Here is a 24,412-nt window from a genome sequence, read left to right as displayed (position 1 = left end):
GGTGTACCATATTCTTGGAAAACATTATGGGCCTCATTACAACTCAGGCGGTAAGGGTTTTACGGCGGCGTAAACAGCGCCGATCCTTACCGCCTGAGTACGAGGTCCCTTAGCGCCATGGAGGTTTTAACACCTGCTTTTAGCAGGTGTTAAAATCCTTGGCGCTAAGGGACCATGGAGTTAATTACGCCACCGTAATTTACGGTGGCGTAATTAACGCCTTCCCCACTCCCATTATGCCCTATGGGGCAAAATGGGAATGGGGAAGGGTAAATGGGAAAATGGGGATTTACCGCCCCGCCAAGGTTGGAATGGGGCGGTAAATCCGCCAACCACCATGGCGTAAACGCAGTTTACGCCATGGTGGTAAAGTCACGGCCCAGGCGGTAACTTACCGCCTGGGTCGTAATGAGGCCCTTTGTCTTGTGTTTTTTAAAAAAAATAATAGTTTTTATACTCTCCATTCAGTCACTAATAGAGTCCCCCTATCTCTATCCTAGGGAGACCTATTCCAGGCCCAAGATGAAGGCACTCAGCCGAAACGTCTTACCGACAAGTATCTCCATACTCCTCCTGGTCCCAACATCTTCTTTGATCTATATCTAGACGTCGACCACGTGTTAGGTCACCCTCCAGCCTGGCTACATATAACCAAGAGTTGTCTCATGTATTGCTTTTGCTTTGGTTGCTATCTATTAACTACATGCTAAATCACTTGTCACTTTAGGTGGTGGTTACACAGTGTTTCTTTAAACACTATCCTGTTTTACCGTTGGATTTTTGATTGCTTTTTCAACAAATGCCTCTTTATATAAAAAAACTACTGATGCATGACTACTAAATGCATCCAGCAGCAAAATAAATTTAAAAGCTGTCAGATTGATATCTATTTGTGTCTGAACTCCTTCTTGTGCATTTTCACATACAAAGTGTTCCTGTATCTCTTTGACATAATAGAAATAACATGGCCCTACTAAAGTAAATAAGTAGTACCCAGAAAACGTTATACGTCAGAACAGACCCCCTCAGTTGACCAAATATTACCAGCCCATTGTTCTGCCGTAGTTGGGCTGTCCCTCCAGTTACCAGTATTTAGATATAGCACCATGCTATGATAGGGAACCTTTTTAAATTTTTTTCAAAATTCAGCACATGTGCCTCTTTATTAGGCCTACACTCACTTACACCCACCAAGGGAGCACACGGGATTTGGTCCTCCAGGGCCTACACCTCTCACGTCAACAACATGAATAAAATGTTATCCTTTACGGAAGAAGAAATAGATAACATCATAGAGGGGCCATCTCTCTTCAACTTGGCAGGAGCACAGCAACATATTGCTTCCACAGCCTCAGGAGACGTTCTACTAAATCTAAAGAAAAAATGCTTCTGGACGGAAGTACATGCACATTTTCTTAGAGAGTACCTCAGAGTAAACCTTGTACCAATGAGTCTGCTGGTCAGAAATGAACCAGCACTATTCCTTGAGGATAAGGAATATATTCTGGGTTTCAGTAAAATCTCGACAAAATGCAGCAGGGACCTAATGGCCCTGACCATAACAACAGCACAACGCATCCCTACAAAAATACAACAAGATCTCAAAGAAGAAGAAACTAAATTTCTAAATGATGACAGTCTGTCCAACGCCAGAGATAAGTTGAAAGAAATTGACAAAGCCTTTGACCAATTTACTTCTACCACATTGGAGAAAAAACACAAAAAATTGGCAAAGGATATTAGCAATTTCAAAATAGAACTAATGTACCCATATCTCTCAGCAGAATATAAGGACAAGAAGGAAAAGGAGAGACTGGCCAACCAAACCTCGGCCACCAGAAATAGACGCAAATGGGTCTCTTTCTCAGACACTTCAAGTTCAGATTCTTCATCAGGAGATTCCAACCAAAGCAGGTATAAAAACAGACAACAGGGACAATATCAACCTCCAAATCAGATGCCTTTTTTAGTGCAAATGGCCCCCAGAGGCGCATACTGGGGGCCGCCTCCGCACCCACAGGCAATGCAGTTTTTCAACTACCCCCAGTGGGGACAACGCAACCAGAGGCGGAGAACCAACCGCAGATTCTAACAGAAATACCAATATTCAATTTATCAGGACATGTGCTCTCGAAAGAAGAAACCTCCATTCTCACCAAAGGACTATAGTTTGTACCCACAGAACATACAGACTGGTTTAAATTGGACACTGAACTATCCAATCTTTTCAGAAGTATCAGAAGGAAAGTGTACTTCAGGGACAAAGATCTTCGCCCAGAACAAAATGACACAGGACTAAGAATAAAATCTACATTTAATCCAAGGGAAAACGAGGTACCCAGTTCCTTGATTACATTTGAAAAATGTATTATAAAAGAAATAAGGAAACTCCAAACCAATCCTCAACATATAAGACAAAACCTGACCACAGGGGAACGCAAGGCCCTAAGAACCTTAGCAGAAAACAAAGATTTGATCATAAAAACAGCTGACAAAGGTGGTGGGATTGTGATTCATAATATAACACAATACAAAGGAATGGTGATGCAACTACTAAATGAAGAAGGCAATTATAAAAAACTTAGGAAAGACCCCTCAGCTGCCATAAAACACAAAATCCAGGAAACAACTAGATTTGCACTAGAGCAGGAGTGGATCACAGAGCGGGAAGAGACTTTCCTGAATACTTCAGAAAACAGAATACCGGCCTTCTATGCTCTTCCAAAACTTCATAAAAACAGCCAAAACCCTCCAGGCAGACCGATTGTGTCAGGCTGTGGTTCAATTCTTGAACCTATCTGTAAATTCATAGACTATTTTCTTAAACCCCTAAGCCAGCAAACACCCACGTACCTAAGAGATACCATGTCAACCATCTCTAAATTTGAAGGAAGCCAATTCAACAGCGAGCAGGAACTCCTAGTCACCATGGATGTAGTCAGCCTTTACACTAACATCCCACAAGAAGCAATGGTGGAGTGCATTCGACATCATCTAACTCACTTTATGACCCAGAAAAGAGTTCCCACCAACTTTATAGTGGAATTGTTAGAACTTGCGTTAACTAACAACTTCTTCACATTTGATGACGAATATTATCTCCAAACAAGTGGAACGGCAATGGGAGCGGCATTCGCCCCGAGTCTGGTTATAATTTTTATGGCTGAATTTGAAAATCAACATGTCATTGACACTTCAAACCCTTTTCAAGATAAAATCTCCTCATGGTATAGGTACATCGATGCAGTCATCCTGATATGGAACGGGGATGAAAACAGCCTTACCTCATTTTTTGAGTGGATCAATACCCAGACCCAAGAGATTAAATTCACCATGCAAAACAGCAACACTGACATGAATTTTTTGGACCTCACCATTTTAGCCAAGAATGGCAAACTGCAATGTGACCTCTTCACGAAGGAGACTGAGAGAAATACCTTGCTTCACTACAAAAGCAATCCCCCAAGAAATCTAAGGGATAACCTCCCATATGGCCAGTTTTTGAGACTAAGGCGCAATTGCACAGAAATGGATACATTTTGAGAACATGCCAAAAAACTAAAAAACAAACTTCAAGAAAGAGGATACCCCAGAAAACCCGTCAGTCGGACTATTAAAAGAGCCAAATACACGCCCAGAAAAAGCCTGCTAACACCCAAAATTAAAAATCCAGATCAAGAGGATACTCTCACATTTGTCTCCACTTTTGGCCCTGACACAACCAAACTAAAAGGGATACTGAAAAAATGTTGGCCTCTGGTACAATTAAGGTTACCAGAAGAGAAAACACTAAGAATGGCGCTCAAACGATCCAAAAATCTGAAAGACATGCTATCACATGCTAGACTAGAGAAGAAGCCACAAAGATCAACGCTCTGGAACATGCGGGAAATAAGGGGGCATCACCCCTGTGGTACCTGTACAGTTTGTCATTTTACCAGAAAAATGTCTTCATTTAGGATAGGTGAAAAAGACTGGCAACTCAGACAGTTCACAAACTGCAAAACGGCAAATGTAATTTACATTATTGAATTTCCTTGTGGTCTTCGCTACGTTGGCCAAACAACTCGCCAAATCCACAAAAGGATAGGAGAACATAGATCTCGTATCCGATGTAAATCTGCCACGGCCCCAATGGTACAACATTTCATCGAAAACCATCATGGACCAGACGATATCCTGTGGTGGATAGCAGATTCAGTACCAAATACAAGCAACGCCACCAACTCACTCAACCATAAAGAAGCATGGTGGATTTTTAAACTTAAAAGCACTACAAACGGGCTAAATGAGATAGACCCCACGTGCTTCTACAGATAATCACACATCTAAGAGTCTTCGTCTCCTCTTCCTGAGCCATCGTTCACCTCTCCTGCCAACTGTAGATTCCACCACAGATGGCATCAAATGAGGTCCTTATCTATTCTTTTCTTCCCCCCACATTTAATTTTATTAACACTTCACACACTCGCCACCTTGTAGAAGCCACATTTCTTCAGACAAGGCACCCACTACTACACTCCCTTTCAACTAGGGAGCATCCAAAAATCTGCTTACAAATATATGCCTGCATGTCCACATTTATTGCATATACTGCCCCATGGGGTTTGCTGTAGCCTGACTCTGGCCTGTATACCTCCACATAGTCCACATAGGTCTACAGCCAGTTGCAGGCATGTACAACACATTTAATTCTACAAGCGCTTTGCGCTCCTGCCACCTTGGAGGATCCACACTTCTTCATAATAGGCACCTACATTTTTACTCCGATTCAACTGGGCAGTACCTGTCAACCTGTTCACATACACATGCCTTCAGGTCCGTATCTCACATGCCTGCTGCTGCGTCTCTCATTGCACATGTGCAGGAGAACAGCATCGTGCACAGTCAGGCACGGACAGAAACGCTACAGAAATGCGTTGGTGCACATGCGCACATGCCGGTTAGCAGCAAAACACTACCCCCGGCGCGCATGCGCACCAGGTTCAGCAGTGAACAGCTCGGCATTTTCCTCAGTGATTTTCCTCTCCCATACGTGGCGCACCAGTCGCGAATTGCAAACGCGGCCCCACACGCCAGCCTGCTAAAAGCTCGGGACATCAATCCCAGGTAAACGCATTCCATGTTATCTCTACTGTATGCAGACCCCTGTCACACTAATTAACTAAACGGGCGCACGCATCTCGTTTTTTCATAGGACAGCTACAGGTTAATAAACGTCTTGAGGCTCACCCAGCCACCATTTCTTGCTGGTCCCCAGCCTTATGAACAGTTGCCACTCAACCGGCACCCCGCGCATTTCCTGTGAATTTTCACGCAGATGTTAACTAGCAAGGTGAGCGCATGCCAATTTTGTGTACTTAGGTCTCCACAGTCCAGCAATCAACAGTATACTTACCTAGTATTGCATGTGTTTTGACTCCTGCAGCCATCCACAGCTGGCTGCTAGACCCTACAAGCCTAATCTAACCTGCACCTCACGCCACTCCGGTGCCACAGCAATCTCCAGATCCATGCAGATTTGCAGCCCCAAAGGTCAGTCCCGTGTCTCCCCTGCCCCCTATTTTAAAGTGGTGTACCATATTCTTGGAAAACATTATGTCTTGTGTTTTTTAAAAAAAATAATAGTTTTTATACTCTCCATTCAGTCACTAATAGAGTCCCCCTATCTCTATCCTAGGGAGACCTATTCCAGGCCCAAGATGAAGGCACTCAGCCGAAACGTCTTACCGACCAGTATCTCCATACTCCTCCTGGTCCCAACATCTTCTTTGATCTATATCTAGACGTCGACCACGTGGTAGGTCACCCTCCAGCCTGGCTACATATAACCAAGAGTTGTCTCATTTATTGCTTTTGCTTTGGTTGCTATGTATTAACTACATGCTAAATCACTTGTCACTTTAGGTGGTGGTTACACAGTGTTTCTTTAAACACTATCCTGTTTTACCGTTGGATTTTTGTAAATTTATCTTGCCATAACAGTTGTTTGAGGGAAAGGTTAAGACTAAGAATCAACCCCCCTGCACACTCTGTATTTTTGGATGAATCTCTTGCATTTCTGATTGCTTTTTCAACAAATGCCTCTTTATATAAAAAAAACTACTGATGCACGACTACTAAATGCATCCAGCAGCAAAATAAATTTAAAAGCTGTCAGATTGATATCTATTTGTGTCTGAACTCCTTCTTGTGCATTTTCACATACAACGTGTTCCTGTATCTCTTTGACATAATAGAAATAACATGGGCCTACTAAAGTAAATAAGTAGTCCCCAGAAAACGTTATACGTCAGAACAGACCCCCTCAGTTGACCAAATATTACCAGCCCATTGTTCTGCCGTAGTTGGGCTGTCCCTCCAGTTACCAGTATTTAGATATAGCACCATGCTATAATAGGGAACCTTTTTAATTTATTTCAAAATTCAGCACATGTGCCTCTTTTTTAGGCCTACACTCACTTACACCCACCCAGGGAGCACACAGGATTTGGTCCTCCAGGGCCTACACCTCTCACGTCAACAACATGAATCAAATGTTATCCTTTACGGAAGAAGAAATAGATAACATCATAGAGGGGCCATCTCTCTTCAACTTGGCAGGAGCACAGCAACATATTGCTTCCACAGCCTCAGGAGACGTTCTACTAAATCTAAAGAAAAAATGCTTCTGGACGGAAGTACATGCACATTTTCTTAGAGAGTACCTCAGAGTAAACCTTGTACCAATGGGTCTGCTGGTCAGAAATGAACCAGCACTATTCCTTGAGGATAAGGAATATATGCTGGGTTTCAGTAAAATCTCGACAAAATGCAGCAGGGACCTAATGGCCCTGACCATAACAACAGCACAACGCATCCATACAAAAATACAACAAGATCTCAAAGAAGAAGAAACTAAATTTCTAAATGATGACAGTCTGTCCAACGCCAGAGATAAGTTGAAAGAAATTGACAAAGCCTTTGACCAATTTACTTCTACCACATTGGAGAAAAAACACAAAAAATTGGCAAAGGATATTAGCAATTTCAAAATAGAACTAATGTACCCATATCTCTCAGCAGAATATAAGGACAAGAAGGAAAAGGAGAGACTGGCCAACCAAACCTCGGCCACCAGAAATAGACGCAAATGGGTCTCTTTCTCAGAAACTTCAAGTTCAGATTCTTCATCAGGAGATTCCAACCAAAGCAGGTATAAACACAGACAACAGGGACAATATCAACCTCCAAATCAGATGCCTTTTTTAGGGCAAATGGCCCTCAGAGGTGCATACTGGGGGCTGCCTCCGCACCCACAGGCAATGCAGTTTTTCAACTACCCCCACTGGGGACAACACAACCAGAGGTGGAGAACCAACCACAGATTCTAACAGAAATACCAATATTCAATTTATCAGGACATGTGCTCTCGAAAGAAGAAACCTCCATTCTCACCAAAGGACTATCGTTTGTACCCACAGAACATACAGACTGGTTTAAATTGGACACTGAACTATCCAATCTTTTCAGAATTATCAGAAGGAAAGTGTACTTCAGGGACAAAGATCTTCGCCCAGAACAAAATGACACAGGACTAAGAATAAAATCTACATTTAATCCAAGGGAAAACGAGGTACCCAGTTCCTTGATTACATTTGAAAAATGTATTACAAAAGAAATAAGGAAACTCCAAACCAATCCTCAACAGATAAGACAAAACTTGACCACAGGGGAACGCAAGGCCCTAAGAACCTTAGCAGAAAACAAAGATTTGATCATAAAAACAGCTGACAAAGGTGGGGGGATTGTGATTCATAATATAACACAATACAAAGGAATGGTGATGCAACTACTAAATGAAGAAGGCAATTATAAAAAACTTAGGAAAGACCCCTCAGCTGCCATAAAACACAAAATCTAGGAAACAACTAGATTTGCACTAGAGCAGGAGTGGATCCCAGAGCGGGAAGAGACTTTCCTGAATACTTCAGAAAACAGAATACCGGCCTTCTATGCTCTTCCAAAACTTCATAAAAACAGCCAAAACCCTCCAGGCAGATCGATTGTGTCAGGCTGTGGTTCAATTCTTGAACCTATCTGTAAATTCATAGACTATTTTCTTAAACCCCTAAACCAGCAAACACCAACGTACCTAAGAGATACCATGTCAACCATCTCTAAATTTGAAGGACGCCAATTCAACAGCGAGCAGGAACTCCTAGTCACCATGGATGTAGTCAGCCTTTACACTAACATCCCACAAGAAGCAGTGGTGGAGTGCATTCGACATCATCTAACTCACTTTATGACCCAGAAAAGAGTTCCCACCAACTTTATAGTGGAATTGTTAGAACTTGCGTTAACTAACAACTTCTTCACATTTGATGATGAATATTATCTCCAAACAAGTGGAACGGCAATGGGAGCAGCATTCGCCCCGAGTCTGGCTATAATTTTTATGGCTGAATTTAAAAAGCAACATGTCATTGACACTTCAAACTATTTTCAAGATAAAATCTCCTTATGGTATAGGTACATCGATGATGTCATCCTGATATGGAACGGGGATGAAAACAGCCTTACCTCATTTTTTGAGTGGATCAATACCCAGACCCAAGAGATTAAATTCACCATGCAAAACAGCAACACTGACATTAATTTTTTGGACCTCACCATTTTAGCCAAGAATGGCAAACTGCAATGTGACCTCTTCACGAAGGAGACTGAGAGAAATACATTGCTTCACTACAAAAGCCATCACCCAAGAAATCTAAGGGATAACCTCCCATATGGCCAGTTTTTGAGACTAAGGCGCAATTGCACAGAAATGGATACATTTCGAGAACATGCCAAAAAACTAAAAAACAAACTACAAGAAAGAGGATACCCCAGAAAACTCGTCAGTCGGACTATTAAAAGAGCCAAATACACGCCCAGAAAAAGCCTGCTAACACCCAAAATTAAAAATCCAGATCAAGAGGATACTCTCACATTTGTCTCCACTTTTGGCCCTGACACAACCAAACTAAAAGGGATACTGAAAAAATGTTGGCCTCTGGTACAATTAAGTTTGCCAGAAGAGAAAACACCAAGAATGGCGCTCAAACGATCCAAAAATCTGAAAGACATGCTATCACATGCTAGACTAGAGAAGAAGCCACAAAGATCAACGCTCTGGAACATGCGGGAAATAAGGGGGCATCACCCCTGTGGTACCTGGACAGTATGTCGTTTTACCAGAAAAATGTCTTCATTTAGGATAGGTGAAAAAGACTGGCAACTCAGACAGTTCACAAACTGAAAAACGGCAAATGTAATTTACATTATTGAATGTCCTTGTGGTCTTCGCTACGTTGGCCAAACAACTCGCCAAATCCACAAAAGGATAGGAGAACATAGATCTCGTATCCGATTTAAATCTGCCACTGCCCCAATGGTTCAACATTTCATCGAAAACCATCATGGACCAGACGATATCCTGTGGTGGATAGCAGATTCAGTACCAAATACAAGCAACACCACCAACTCACTCAACCATAAAGAAGCATGGTGGATTTTTAAACTTAAAAGCACTACAAACGGGCTAAATGAGTTAGACCCCACGTGCTTCTACAGATAATCACACATCTAAGAGTCTTCGTCTCCTCTTCCTGAGCCATCGTTCACCTCTCCTGCCAACTGTAGATTCCACCACAGATGGCATCAAATGAGGTCCTTATCTATTCTTTTCTTCCCCCCACATTTAATTTCATTAACACTTCACGCACTCGCCACCTTGTAGAAGCCACATTTCTTCAAACAAGGCACCCACTACTACACTCCCTTTCAACTAGGGAGCATCCAAAAATCTGCTTACAAATATATGCCTGCATGTCCACATTTATTGCACATATTACCCCATGGGGTTTGCTGTAGCCTGACTCTGGCCTGTATACCTCCACATAGTCCACATAGGTCTACAGCCAGTTGCAGGCACGTACAACACATTTAATTCTACAAGCGCTTTGCACTCCTGCCACCTTGGAGGATCCACACTTCTTCATAATAGGCACCTACATTTTTACTCCGATTCAACTGGGCAGTACCTGTCAACCTGTTCACATACACATGCCTTCAGGTCCGTATCTCACATGCCTGCTGCTGCGTCTCTCATTGCACATGTGCAGGAGAACAGCATCGCGCACAGTCAGGCACGGACAGAAACGCTACAGAAATGCGTTCGTGCACATGCGCACACGCCGGTTAGCAGCAAAACACTACCCCCGGCGCGCATGCGCACTAGGTTTAGCAGTGAACAGCTCGGCATTTTCCTCTGTGATTTTGCTCTCCCATACGTGGCACGCCAGTCGCGAATTGCAAACGCGGCCCCACACGCCAGCCTGCTAAAAGCTTGGGACATCAATCCCAGGTAAACGCATTCCATGTTATCTCTACTGTATGCAGACCCCTGTCACACTAATTAACTAAACGGGCGCACGCATCTCGTTTTTTCATAGGACAGCTACAGGTTAATAACAGTCTTGAGGCTCACCCAGCCACCATTTCTTGCTGGTCCCCAGCCTTATAAACAGTTGACACTCAACCGGCACCCCGCGCATTTCCTGTGAATTTTCACGCAGATGTTAACTAGCAAGGTGAGCGCATGCCAATTTTGTGTACTTAGGTCTCCACATTCCAGCAATCAACAGTATACTTAACTAGTATTGCATGTGTTTTAACTCCTGCAGCCATCCACAGCTGGCTGCTAGACCCTACAAGCCTAATCTAACCTGCACCTCACGCCACTCCGGTGCCACAGCAATCTCCAGATCCATGCAGATTTGCAGCCCCAAAGGTCAGTCCCGTGTCTCCCCTGCCCCCTATTTTAAAGTGGTGTACCATATTCTTGGAAAACATTATGTCTTGTGTTTTTTAAAAAAAATAATAGTTTTTATACTCTCCATTCAGTCACTAATAGAGTCCCCCTATCTCTATCCTAGGGAGACCTATTCCAGGCCCAAGATGAAGGCACTCAGCCGAAACGTTTTACCGACCAGTATCTCCATACTCCTCCTGGTCCCAACATCTTCTTTGATCTATATCTAGACGTCGACCACGTGTTAGGTCACCCTCCAGCCTGGCTACATATAACCAAGAGTTGTCTCATTTATTGCTTTTGCTTTGGTTGCTATGTATTAACTACATGTTAAATCACTTGTCTCTTTAGGTGGTGGTTACACAGTGTTTCTTTAAACACTATCCTGTTTTAGCGTTGGATTTTTGTAAATTTATCTTGCCATAACAGTTGTTTGAGGGAAAGGTTAAGACTAAGAATTAACCCCACTGCACACTCTGTATTTGTGAATGAATCTCTTGCATTTCTGATTGCTTTTTCAACAAATGCCTCTTTATATAAAAAAAACTACTGATTCTAAATGCATCCAGCAGCAAAATAAATTTAAAAGCTCTCAGATTGATATCTATTTGTGTCTGAACTCCTTCTTGTGCATTTTCACATACAAAGTGTTCCTGTATCTCTTTGACGTAATAGAAATAACATGGGCCTACTAAAGTAAATAAGTAGTCCCCAGAAAACGTTATACGTCAGAACAGACCCCCTCAGTTGACCAAATATTACCAGCCCATTGTTCTGCCGTAGTTGGGCTGTCCCTCCAGTTACCAGTATTTAGATATAGCACCATGCTATAATAGGGAACCTTTTTAATTTTTTTTCAAAATTCAGCACATGTGCCTCTTTTTTTAGGCCTACACTCACTTACACCCACCCAGGGAGCACACGGGATTTGGTCCTCCAGGGCCTACACCTCTCACGTCAACAACATGAATCAAATGTTATCCTTTACGGAAGAAGAAATAGATAACATCATAGAGGGGCCATTTCTCGTCAACTTGGCAGGAGCACAGCAACATATTGCTTCCACAGCCTCAGGAGACGTTCTACTAAATCTAAAGAAAAAATGCTTCCAGACGGAAGTACATGCACATTTTCTTAGAGAGTACCTCAGAGTAAACCTTGTACCAATGGGTCTGCTGGTCAGAAATGAACCAGCACTATTCCTTGAGGATAAGGAATATATGCTGGGTTTCAGTAAAATCTCGACAAAATGCAGCAGGGACCTAATGGCCCTGACCATAACAACAGCACAACGCATCCATACAAAAATACAACAAGATCTCAAAGAAGAAGAAACTAAATTTCTAAATGATGACAGTCTGTCCAACGCCAGAGATAAGTTGAAAGAAATTGACAAAGCCTTTGACCAATTTACTTCTACCACATTGGAGAAAAAACACAAAAAATTGGCAAAGGATATTAGCAATTTCAAAATAGAACTAATGTACCCATATCTCTCAGCAGAATATAAGGACAAGAAGGAAAAGGAGAGACTGGCCAACCAAACCTCGGCCACCAGAAATAGACGCAAATGGGTCTCTTTCTCAGACACTTCAAGTTCAGATTCTTCATCAGGAGATTCCAACCAAAGCAGGTATAAAAACAGACAACAGGGACAATATCAACCTCCAAATCAGATGCCTTTTTTAGGGCAAATGGCCCCCAGAGGCGCATACTGGGGGCCGCCTCCGCACCCACAGGCAATGCAGTTTTTCAACTACCCCCAGTGGGGACAACGCAACCAGAGGCGGAGAACCAACCGCAGATTCTAACAGAAATACCAATATTCAATTTATCAGGACATGTGCTCTCGAAAGAAGAAACCTCCATTCTCACCAAAGGACTATCGTTTGTACCCACAGAACATACAGACTGGTTTAAATTGGACACTGAACTATCCAATCTTTTCAGAAGTATCAGAAGGAAAGTATACTTCAGGGACAAAGATCTTCGCCCAGAACAAAATGACACAGGACTAAGAATAAAATCTACATTTAATCCAAGGGAAAACGAGGTACCCAGTTCCTTGATTACATTTGAAAAATGTATTACAAAAGAAATAAGGAAACTCCAAACCAATCCTCAACAGATAAGACAAAACCTGACCACAGGGGAACGCAAGGCCCTAAGAAACTTAGCAGAAAACAAAGATTTGATCATAAAAACAGCTGACAAAGGTGGTGAGATTGTGATTCATAATATAACACAATACAAAGGAATGGTGATGCAACTACTAAATGAAGAAGGCAATTATAAAAAACTTAGGAAAGACCCCTCAGCTGCCATAAAACACAAAATCCAGGAAACAACTAGATTTGCACTAGAGCAGGAGTGGATCACAGAGCGGGAAGAGACTTTCCTGAATACTTTAGAAAACAGAATACCGGCCATCTATGCTCTTCCAAAACTTCATAAAAACAGCCAGAACCCTCCAGTCAGACCGATTGTGTCAGGCTGTGGTTCAATTCTTGAACCTATCTGTAAATTCATAGACTATTTTCTTAAACCCCTAAGCCAGCAAACACCCACGTACCTAAGAGATACCATGTCAACCATCTCTAAATTTGAAGGACGCCAATTCAACAGCGAGCAGGAACTCCTAGTCACCATGGATGTAGTCAGCCTTCACACTAATATCCTACAAGAGGCAGTGGTGGAGTGCATTCAACATCATCTAACTCACTTTATGACCCAGAAAAGAGTTCCCACCAACTTTATAGTGGAATTGTTAGAACTTGCGTTAACTAACAACTTCTTCACATTTGATGACGAATATTATCTCCAAACAAGTGGAACGGCAATGGAGCAGCATTCGCCCCGAGTCTGGCTAAAATTTTTATGGCTGAATTTGAAAAGCAACATGTCATTGACACTTCAAACCCTTTTCAAGATAAAATCTCCTCATGGTATAGGTACATCGATGATGTCATCCTGATATGGAACGGGGATGAAAACAGCCTTACCTCATTTTTTGAGTGGATCAATACCCAGATCCAAGAGATTAAATTCACCATGCAAAACAGCAAAACTGACATTAATTTTTTGGACCTCACCATTTCAGCCAAGAATGGCAAACTGCAATGTGACCTCTTCACGAAGGAGACTGAGAGAAATACCTTGCTTCACTACAAAAGCCATCACCCAAGAAATCTAAGGGATAACCTCCCATATGGCCAGTTTTTGAGACTAAGGCGCAATTGCACAGAAATGGATACATTTCGAGAACATGCCAAAAAACTAAAAAACAAACTACAAGAAAGAGGATACCCAGGAAAACTCGTCAGTCGGACTATTAAAAGAGCCAAATACACGCCCAGAAAAAGCCTGCTAACAACCAAAATTAAAAATCCAGATCAAGAGGATACTCTCACATTTGTCTCCACTTTTGGCCCTGACACAACCAAACTAAAAGGGATACTGAAAAAATGTTGGCCTCTGGTACAATTAAGTTTGCCAGAAGAGAAAACACCAAGAATGGCGCTCAAACGATCCAAAAATCTGAAAGACATGCTATCACTTGCTAGACTAGAGAAGAAACCACAAAGATCAACGCTCTGGAACATGCGGGAAATAAGGGGGCATCACCCCTGTGGTACCTGGACAGTATGTCGTTTTACCAGAAAAATGTCTTCATTTAGGATAGGTGAAAAAGACTGGCAACTCAGACAGTTCACAAACTGCAAAACGGCAAAAGTAATTTACATTATTGAATGTCCTTGTGGTCTTCGCTACGTTGGCCAAACAACTCGCCAAATCCACAAAAGGATAGGAGAACATAGATCTCGTATCCGATGTAAATCCGCCACTGCCCCAATGGTACAACATTTAATCGAAAACCATCATGGACCAGACGATATCCTGTGGTGGATAGCAGATTCAGTACCAAATACAAGCAACGCCACCAACTCACTCAACCATAAAGAAGCATGGTGGATTTTTAAACTTAAAAGCACTACAAACGGGCTAAATGAGATAGACCCCACGTGCTTCTACAGATAATCACACATCTAAGAGTCTTTGTCTCCTCTTCCTGAGCCATCGTTCACCTCTCCTGCCAACTGTAGATTCCACATTAGATGGCATCAAATGAGGTCCTTATCTAATCTTTTCTTCCCCCCACATTTAATTTTATTAACACTTCACGCACTCGCCACCTTGTAGAAGCCGCAATTCTTCAAACAAGGCACCCACTACTACACTCCCTTTCTACTAGGGAGCATCCAAAAATCTGCTTACAAATATATGCCTGCATGTCCACATTTATTGCACATTTTGCCCCATGGGGTTTGCTGTAGCCTGACTCTGGCCTGTATACCTCCACATACTCCACATAGGTCTACAGCTAGTTGCAGGCACGTACAACACATTTAATTCTACAAGCGCTTTGCGCTCCTACCACCTTGGAGGATCCACACTTCTTCATAATAGGCACCTACACTTTTACTCCCATTCAACTGGGCAGTACCTGTCAACCTGTTCACATACACATGCCTTCAGGTCCGTATCTCACATGCCTGCTGCTGCGTCTCTCATTGCACATGTGCAGGAGAACAGCATCGCGCACAGTCAGGCACGGACAGAAACGCTTCAGAAATGCGTTCGTGCACATGCGCACACGCCGGTAAGCAGCAAAACACTACCCCCGGCGCGCATGCGCACTAACTTCAGCAGTGAACAGCTCGGCATTTTCCTATGTGTTTTTCCTCTCCCATACGTGGCGCGCCAGTCGCGAATTGCAAATGCGGCCCCACACGCCAGCCTGCTAAAAGCTCGGGACATCAATCCCAGGTAAGCGCATTCCATGTTATCTCTACTGTATGCAGACCCCTGTCACACTAATTAACTAAAAGGGCGCACGCATCTCGTTTTTTCATAGGACAGCTACAGGTTAATAACCGTCTTGAGGCTCACCCAGCCACCATTTCTTGCTGGTCCCCAGCCTTATGAACAGTTGCCACTCAACCGGCACCCCGCGCATTTCCTGTGAATTTTCACGCAGATGTTAACTAGCAAGGTGAGCGCATGCCAATTTTGTGTACTTAGGTCTCCACATTCCAGCAATCAACCGTATACTTACCTAGTATTGCATGTGTTTTGACTCCTGCAGCCATCCACAGCTGGCTGCTAGACCCTACAAGCCTAATCTAACCTGCACCTCACGCCACTCCGGTGCCACAGCAATCTCCAGATCCATGCAGATTTGCAGCCCCAAAGGTCAGTCCCGTGTCTCCCCTGCCCCCTATTTTAAAGTGGTGTACCATATTCTTGGAAAACATTATGTCTTGTGTTTTTTAAAAAAATAATAGTTTTTATACTCTCCATTCAGTCACTAATAGAGTCCCCCTATCTCTAGCCTAGGGAGACCTATTCCAGGCCCAAGATGAAGGCACTCAGCCGAAACGTCTTACCGACCAGTATCTCCATACTCCTCCTGGTCCCAACATCTTCTTTGATCTATATCTAGACGTCGACCACGTGTTAGGTCACCCTCCAGCCTGGCCACATATAACCAAGAGTTGTCTCATTTATTGCTTTTGCTTTGGTTGCTATGTATTAACTACATGCTAAATCACTTGTCACTTTAGGTGGTGGTTACACAGTGTTTCTTTAAACACTATCCTGTTTTACCGTTGGATTTTTGTAAATTTATCTTGCCATAACAGTTGTTTGAGGGAAAGGTTAAGACTAAGAATTAACCCCCCTGCACACTCTGTATTTTTGAATGAATCTCTTGCATTTCTGATTGCTTTTTCAACAAATGCCTCTTTATATAAAAAAAACTACTGATGCATGACTACTAAATGCATCCAGCAGCAAAATAAATTTAAAAGCTGTCAGATTGATATCTATTTGTGTCTGAACTCCTTCTTGTGCATTTTCACATACAAAGTGTTCCTGTATCTCTTTGACATAATAGAAATAACATGGGCCTACTAAAGTAAATAAGTAGTCCCCAGAAAACGTTATACATCAGAACAGACCCCCTCAGTTGACCAAATATTACCAGCCCATTGTTCTGCCATAGTTGGGCTGTCCCTCCAGTTACCAGTATTTAGATATAGCACCATGCTATAATAGGGAACCTTTTTAATTTTTTTTCAAAATTCGGCACATGTGCCTCTTTTTTAGGCCTACACTCACTTACACCCACCCAGGGAGCACACGGGATTTGGTCCTCCAGGGCCTACACCTCTCACGTCAACAACATGAATCAAATGTTTTCTTTTACGGAAGAAGAAATAGATAACATCATAGAGGGGCCATCTCTCTTCAACTTGGCAGGAGCACAGCAACATATTGCTTCCACAGCCTCAGGAGACGTTCTACTAAATCTAAAGAAAAAATGCTTCCGGACGGAAGTACATGCACATTTTCTTAGAGAGTACCTCAGAGTAAACCTTGTACCAATGGGTCTGCTGGTCAGAAATGAACCAGCACTATTCCTTGAGGATAAGGAATGTATGCTGGGTTTCAGTAAAATCTCGACAAAATGCAGCAGGGACCTAATGCCCCTGACCATAACAACAGCACAACGCATCCATACAAAAATACAACAAGATCTCAAAGAAGAAGAAACTAAATTTCTAAATGATGACAGTCTGTCCAACGCCAGAGATAAGTTGAAAGAAATTGACAAAGCCTTTGACCAATTTACTTCTACCACATTGGAGAAAAAACACAAAAAATTGGCAAAGGATATTAGCAATTTCAAAATAGAACTAATGCACCCATATCTCTCAGCAGAATATAAGGACAAGAAGGAAAAGGAGAGACTGGCCAACCAAACCTCGGCCACCAGAAATAGACGCAAATAGGTCTCTTTCTCAGACACTTCAAGTTCAGATTCTTCATCAGGAGATTCCAACCAAAGCAGGTATAAAAACAGACAACAGGGAGAATATCAACCTCCAAATCAGATGCCTTTTTTAGGGAAAATGGCCCCTAGAGGCGCATACTGGGGGCTGCCTCCGCAGCCACAGGCAATGCAGTTTTTCAACTACCCCCATGGGGACAACGCAACAAGAGGCGGAGAACCAACCGCAGATTATAACAAAAATACCAATATTCAATTTATCAGGACATGTGCTCTCGAAAGAAGAAACCTCCATTCTCACCAAAGGACTATCGTTTGTACCCACAGAACATACAGACTGGTTTAAATTGGACACTGAACTATCCAATCTTTTCAGAAGTATCAGAAGGAAAGTGTACTTCAGGGACAAAGATCTTCGCCCAGAACAAAATGACACAGGACTAAGAATAAAATCTACATTTAATCCAAGGGAAAACGAGGTACCCAGTTCCTTGATTACATTTGAAAAATGTATTACAAAAGAAATAAGGAAACTCCAAACCAATCCTCAACAGATAAGACAAAACTTGACCACAGGGGAACGCAAGGCCCTAAGAACCTTAGCAGAAAACAAAGATTTGATCATAAAAACAGCTGACAAAGGTGGTGGGATTGTGATTCATAATATAACACAATACAAAGGAATGGTGATGCAACTACTAAATGAAGAAGGCAATTATAAAAAACTTAGGAAAGACCCCTCAGCTGCCATAAAACACAAAATCCAGGAAACAACTAGATTTGCACTAGAGCAGGAGTGGATCACAGAGCGGGAAGAGACTTTCCTGAATACTTCAGAAAACAGAATACCGGCCTTCTATGCTCTTCCAAAACTTCATAAAAACAGCGAAAACCCTCCATGCAGACCGATTGTGTCAGGCTGTGGTTCAACTCTTGAACCTATCTGTAAATTCATAGACTATTTTCTTAAACCCCTAAGCCAGCAAACACCCACGTACCTAAGAGATACCATGTCATCCATCTCTAAATTTGAAGGACGCCAATTCAACAGCGAGCAGGAACTTCTAGTCACCATGGATGTAGTCAGCCTTTACTCTAACATCCCACAAGAAGCAGCGGCGGAGTGCATTCGACATCATCTAACTCACTTTATGACCCAGAAAAGAGTTCCCACCAACTTTATAGTGGAATTGCTAGAACTTGCGTTAACTAACTTCTTCACATTTGATGACGAATATTATCTCCAAACAAGTGGAACGGCAATGGGAGCAGCATTCGCCCCGAGTCTGGCTATAATTTGTATGGCTGAATTTGAAAAGCAACATGTCATTGACACTTCAAACCCTTTTCAAGATAAAATCTCCTCATGGTATAGGTACATCGATGATGTCATCCTGATATGGAACGGGGATGAAAACAGCCTTACCTCATTTTTTGAGTGGATCAATACCCAGACCCAAGAGATTAAATTCACCATGCAAAACAGCAACACTGACATTAATTTTTTGGACCTCACCATTTTAGCCAAGAATGGCAAACTGCAATGTGACCTCTTCACGAAGGAGACTGAGAGAAATACCTTGCTTCACTACAAAAGCCATCACCCAAGAAATCTAAGGGATAACCTCCCATATGGCCAGTCTTTGAGACTACGGCGAATTGCACAGAAATGGATACATTTCGAGAACATGCCAAAAAACTAAAAAACAAACTACAAGTAAGAGGATACCCCAGAAAACTCGTCAGTCGGGCTATTAAAAGAGCCAAATACACGCCCAGAGAAAGCCTGCTAACACCCAAAATTAAAAATCCAGATCAAGAGGATACTCTCACATTTGTATCCACCTTTGGCCCTGACACAACCAAACTATAAGGGATACTGAAAAAATGTTGGCCTATGGTACAATTAGGTTTGCCAGAAGAGAAAACACCAAGAATGGTGCTCAAATGATCCAAAAATCTGAAAGACATGCTGTCACATGCTAGACTAGAGAAGAAACCACAAAGATCAACGCTCTGGAACATGCAGGAAATAAGGGGGCATCACCCCTGTGGTACCTGTACAGTATGTCGTTTTACCAGAAAAATGTCTTCATTTAGGATAGGTGAAAAAGACTGGCAACTCAGACAGTTCACAAACTGCAAAACGGCAAATGTAATTTACATTATTGAATGTCCTTGTGGTCTTCGCTACGTTGGCCAAACAACTCGCCAAATCCACAAAAGGATAGGAGAACATAGATCTCGTATCCGATGTAAATCTGCCACTGCCCCAATGGTACAACATTTCATCGAAAACCATCATGGACCAGACGATATCCTGTGGTGGATAGCAGATTCAGTACCAAATACAAGCAACGCCACCAACTCACTCAACCATAAAGAAGCATGGTGGATTTTTAAACTTAAAAGCACTACAAACGGGCTAAATGAGATAGACCCCACGTGCTTCTACAGATAATCACTCATCTAAGAGTCTTCGTCTCCTCTTCCTGAGCCATCGTTCACCTCTCCTGCCAACTGTAGATTCCACCACAGAGGGCATCAAATGAGGTCCTTATCTATTCTTTTCTTCCCCCCACATTTAATTTTATTAACACTTCACGCACTGGCCATCTTGTAGAAGCCGCATTTCTTCAAACAAGGCACCCACTACTACACTCCCTTTCAACTAGGGAGCATCCAAAAATCTGCTTACAAATATATGCCTGCATGTCCACATTTATTGCATATACTGCCCCATGGGGTTTGCTGTAGCCTGACTCTGGCCTGTATACCTCCACATAGTCCACATAGGTCTACAGCCAGTTGCAGGCATGTACAACACATTTAATTCTACAAGCGCTTTGCGCTCCTGCCACCTTGGAGGATCCACACTTCTTCATAATAGGCACCTACATTTTTACTCCCATTCAACTGGGCAGTACCTGTCAACCTGTTCACATACACATGCCTTCAGGTCCGTATCTCACATGCCTGCTGCTGCCTCTCTCATTGCACATGTGCAGGAGAACAGCATCACGCACAGTCAGGCACGGACACAAACGCTACAGAAATGCGTTCGTGCACATGCGCACACGCCGGTTAGCAGCAAAACACTACCCCCGGCGCGCATGCGCACTAAGTTCAGCAGTGAACAGCTCGGCATTTTCCTCTGTGATTTTCCTCTCCCATACGTGGCGCGCCAGTCGCGAATTGCAAACGCGGCCCCACACGCAAGCCTGCTAAAAGCTCGGGACATCAATCCCAGGTAAACGCATTCCATGTTATCTCTACTGTATGCAGACCCCTGTCCCACTAATTAACTAAACGGGCGCACGCATCTCGTTTTTTCATAGGACAGCTACAGGTTAATAACCGTCTTGAGGCTCACCCAGCCACCATTTCTTGCTGGTCCCCAGCCTTATGAACAGTTGCCACTCAACCGGCACCCCGCGCATTTCCTGTGAATTTTCACGCAGATGTTAACTAGCAAGGTGAGCGCATGCCAATTTTGTGTACTTAGGTCTCCACATTCCAGCAATCAACCGTATACTTACCTAGTATTGCATGTGTTTTGACTCCTGCAGCCATCCACAGCTGGCTGCTAGACCCTACAAGCCTAATCTAACCTCACGCCACTCCGGTGCCACAGCAATCTCCAGATCCATGCAGATTTGCAGCCCCAAAGGTCAGTCCCGTGTCTCCCCTGCCCCCTATTTTAAAGTGGTGTACCATATTCTTGGAAAACATTATGTCTTGTGTTTTTTTAAAAAATAATAGTTTTTATACTCTCCATTCAGTCACTAATAGAGTCCCCCTATCTATATCCTAGGGAGACCTATTCCAGGCCCAAGATGAAGGCACTCAGCCGAAACGTCTTACCGACCAGTATCTCCATACTCCTCCTGGTCCCAACATCTTCTTTGATCTATATCTAGACGTCGACCACGTGTTAGGTCCCCCTCCAGCCTGGCTACATATAACCAAGAGTTGTCTCATTTATTGCTTTTGCTTTGGTTGCTATGTATTAACTACATGCTAAATCACTTGTCACTTTAGGTGGTGGTTACACAGTGTTTCTTTAAACACTATCCTGTTGTACCGTTGGATTTTTGTAAATTTATCTTGTCATAACAGTTGTTTGAGGGAAAGGTTAAGACTAAGAATTAACCCCCCTGCACACTCTGTATTTTTGAATGAATCTCTTGCATTTCTGATTGCTTTTTCAAGAAATGCCTCTTTATATAAAAAAAACTACTGATGCATGACTTCTAAATGCATCCAGCAGCAAAATAAATTTAAAAGCTGTCAGATTGATATCTATTTGTGTCTGAACTCCTTCTTGTGCATTTTCACATACAAAGTGTTCCTGTATCTCTTTGACATAATAGAAATAACATGGGCCTACTAAAGTAAATAAGTAGTCCCCAGAAAACGTTATACGTCAGAACAGACCCCCTCAGTTGACCAAATATTACCAGCCCACTGTTCTGCCGTAGTTGGGCTGTCCCTCCAGTTACCAGCAATACTGAAAGGAACCTTCACCGTGGGATTGAAACAAGAGCACCTCACATGAGACAGGACGCCACTGCTGCAATACTGAAAGGAACCTTCACTGTGGGATTGAAACAAGAGCGCCTCACACTAGACAGGACGCTACTGTTGCAATACTGAAAGTAGCTCTCACTGTGGGATTGAAACAAGAGTACCTCACTGTGGGATTGAATCAAAAGCACCTCACATGAGACAGGATGCAACTGCTGCAATACTGAAAGGAGCTCTCACTGTGTGATTGAAACAAGAGTACCTCACTGTGGGATTGGAAAAAGAGCACCTCACATGGGACAGGATGCAACTGCTGCAATAGTGAAAGGAACATTCACTGTGGGATTAAAACAAGAGCACCTCACTGTGGGATTGAAACAAGACCACATCACATAAAACAGGACACCACTGCTGCAATACCAAAAGAAGTCCCCACTGTGGAATTGAAACAAGTTTACCTGACTTGAAGGTAGTTACGGTTAATGAAAAGAGATATTTTCCAATGTTTCCTCCAGAAGCAAGCGGCAATCCCCACACCCAGCTCACCACGTGTATTGGCAGGGTCTGTTAGCAGGGTGGTGCATCAGCAGCACCTCGGGGCTGATCTCACCATTCTCTCCGCTCTATCCCCTCAATATCCTACATCACTTGTGATCTTCAACTATTGAGCAGGGATTTGAGATTGGGGGTCCCGCTTGTTGATGTATGTGATTGTTTTGCCTAGTGGAGGACCTCACTTTTTCAGTGCAACCTTAGTGGGGCGCCCTCTCAATTCTCTGCCTCCCATGGCCTCTGTTGAGTCACACCTTTTCATGGCGGCCTTGATCTCGCCCGCTGTTGCCACCATTAAGACATATCTCCACCTCCCGGTGGCTACCAATGAATCATGCCTCTACCACAGGGATCTTTGATGAGCCATAACTCTTCCCTGGGGTCTTTCGTGAGCCATACCTCTACCACAGCGGTCTCTATTGAGCCATAACTCTCACCAGAGGGCCTCTGATGAGCCATACACCTCACGCAGAGTCATCAATGAGGAATACCTCCCCCATGGCACTTTCATGATGCTACAGCACGTCTACTTTCAATGAGTGACATCCACAATACTTGGTGTTCAGACAGTTGTCTTACAAGGGCCTTGAATGAACCCTGTCTTCACACAGTGACCTACGATAAGCCGTGCATCTCCCCACGGGAGTAAAGTCTCTCATGAGGCATCCCTCTCCCACTGGGTCCTTAGTGAGGAATACATCGCCATTGGCACCTTATACGCCTACAACACAGCTACTTTCACTGAGTGACATCCCCCATACCTACCCAGCCGCTTCTGATCTGACACATGTCTCCCATACCCCTGCCTCAGGGGCCACCAATGAACCATGTCTCTACTGAGTGACCTCTGTTGAGCCCCACATTCCCCAGGGTGCTAGTCTCTCGGATGCACCTTACCTCTCCCACAAGGTTCCTCGTCGCCACTGGAGCCGTCGGCGCCTCTCCATCATCGCTGCCTGCTGTAGACCGTCCTCCTGCCGTGCCCTTTGCCGGAGACCTCTCCAGTTATACACAGGCCTGGGGCCCAGAGCGGGCCATGGAATAGTACAACGCCATCTCGTCACGTGCCTTCTCCATCGTCACCTTTCTCCTTATCTTGAGCTTCGCGTTTTCTGTTTTCGTCTCTGTCGCTTTCATGCTGTCTCCAATCAGCTTCCTGACTGACTTTCTACCCCTCTCTGTCCCCTCTTCCGGTCACTGTCAGCCTTCTTTCCCCGCTGCCTCTCTCCCCCCTTTCCCGTTAGACATCTACTGCTCTCTCTCACTCTCGCCTTCTTCCTCCTCTCTCCCCAACTTCAAATCCTTCTTATGCCCCCTGCTCTGGTCTCTTTGCACCGATCTCCTCCTTAACTCTTTCTTGCTAGACCACCGTTCCGCCCTCTCTCATCCACCTCCCTTCTCTCTGCATTCTACTCAGCCTGAAGGGATATGTCTGAGTAGGATTACAGTAAGAGAGAAATCCGAAAATCCATCCAGGCCACCTGTCGCCTTCCTCTCGTGGGCTGGCTTCGCCCAGACTGCCCTCAGTGTCCTGCCTGCCTGCATACCTCACTGAACTACACATGCCAACATTATCCATTCCACTCAGGAAACACTTGTCCCGCCCTGGTTGTAACTTTGCATTCTGGGAGTTGTAGTCGTGG

The 24,412-nt window shown here is 43.5% G+C and overlaps 1 protein-coding gene across 3 annotated transcripts in view; it reads right to left on the bottom strand.

Annotated features, from left to right (window-relative positions):
* The window catches only part of LOC138567059 (enolase-phosphatase E1-like), a 293,308-nt gene extending 269,146 nt beyond the window's left edge, over positions 1 to 24,162 (bottom strand). For all 3 annotated transcript variants that reach the window (XM_069644896.1, XM_069644898.1, XM_069644897.1), the window contains exon 1: positions 23,667 to 24,162. In XM_069644896.1, coding sequence (XP_069500997.1) covers positions 23,667 to 23,719 — 53 coding nt within the window. In that variant the 5' untranslated portion in view covers positions 23,720 to 24,162. The remainder of the gene's footprint in view (positions 1 to 23,666) is intronic.
* Positions 24,163 to 24,412: the final 250 nt, after the last annotated feature.

This window comes from Ambystoma mexicanum, chromosome 2p, assembly GCF_040938575.1.
Source record: "Ambystoma mexicanum isolate Mex_15411 chromosome 2p, UKY_AmexF1_1, whole genome shotgun sequence".
Classification (NCBI taxonomy): domain Eukaryota; kingdom Metazoa; phylum Chordata; class Amphibia; order Caudata; family Ambystomatidae; genus Ambystoma; species Ambystoma mexicanum.
Note: the sequence above shows the minus strand (reverse complement) of the source record. Positions and strands in the feature narration are given on the sequence as shown.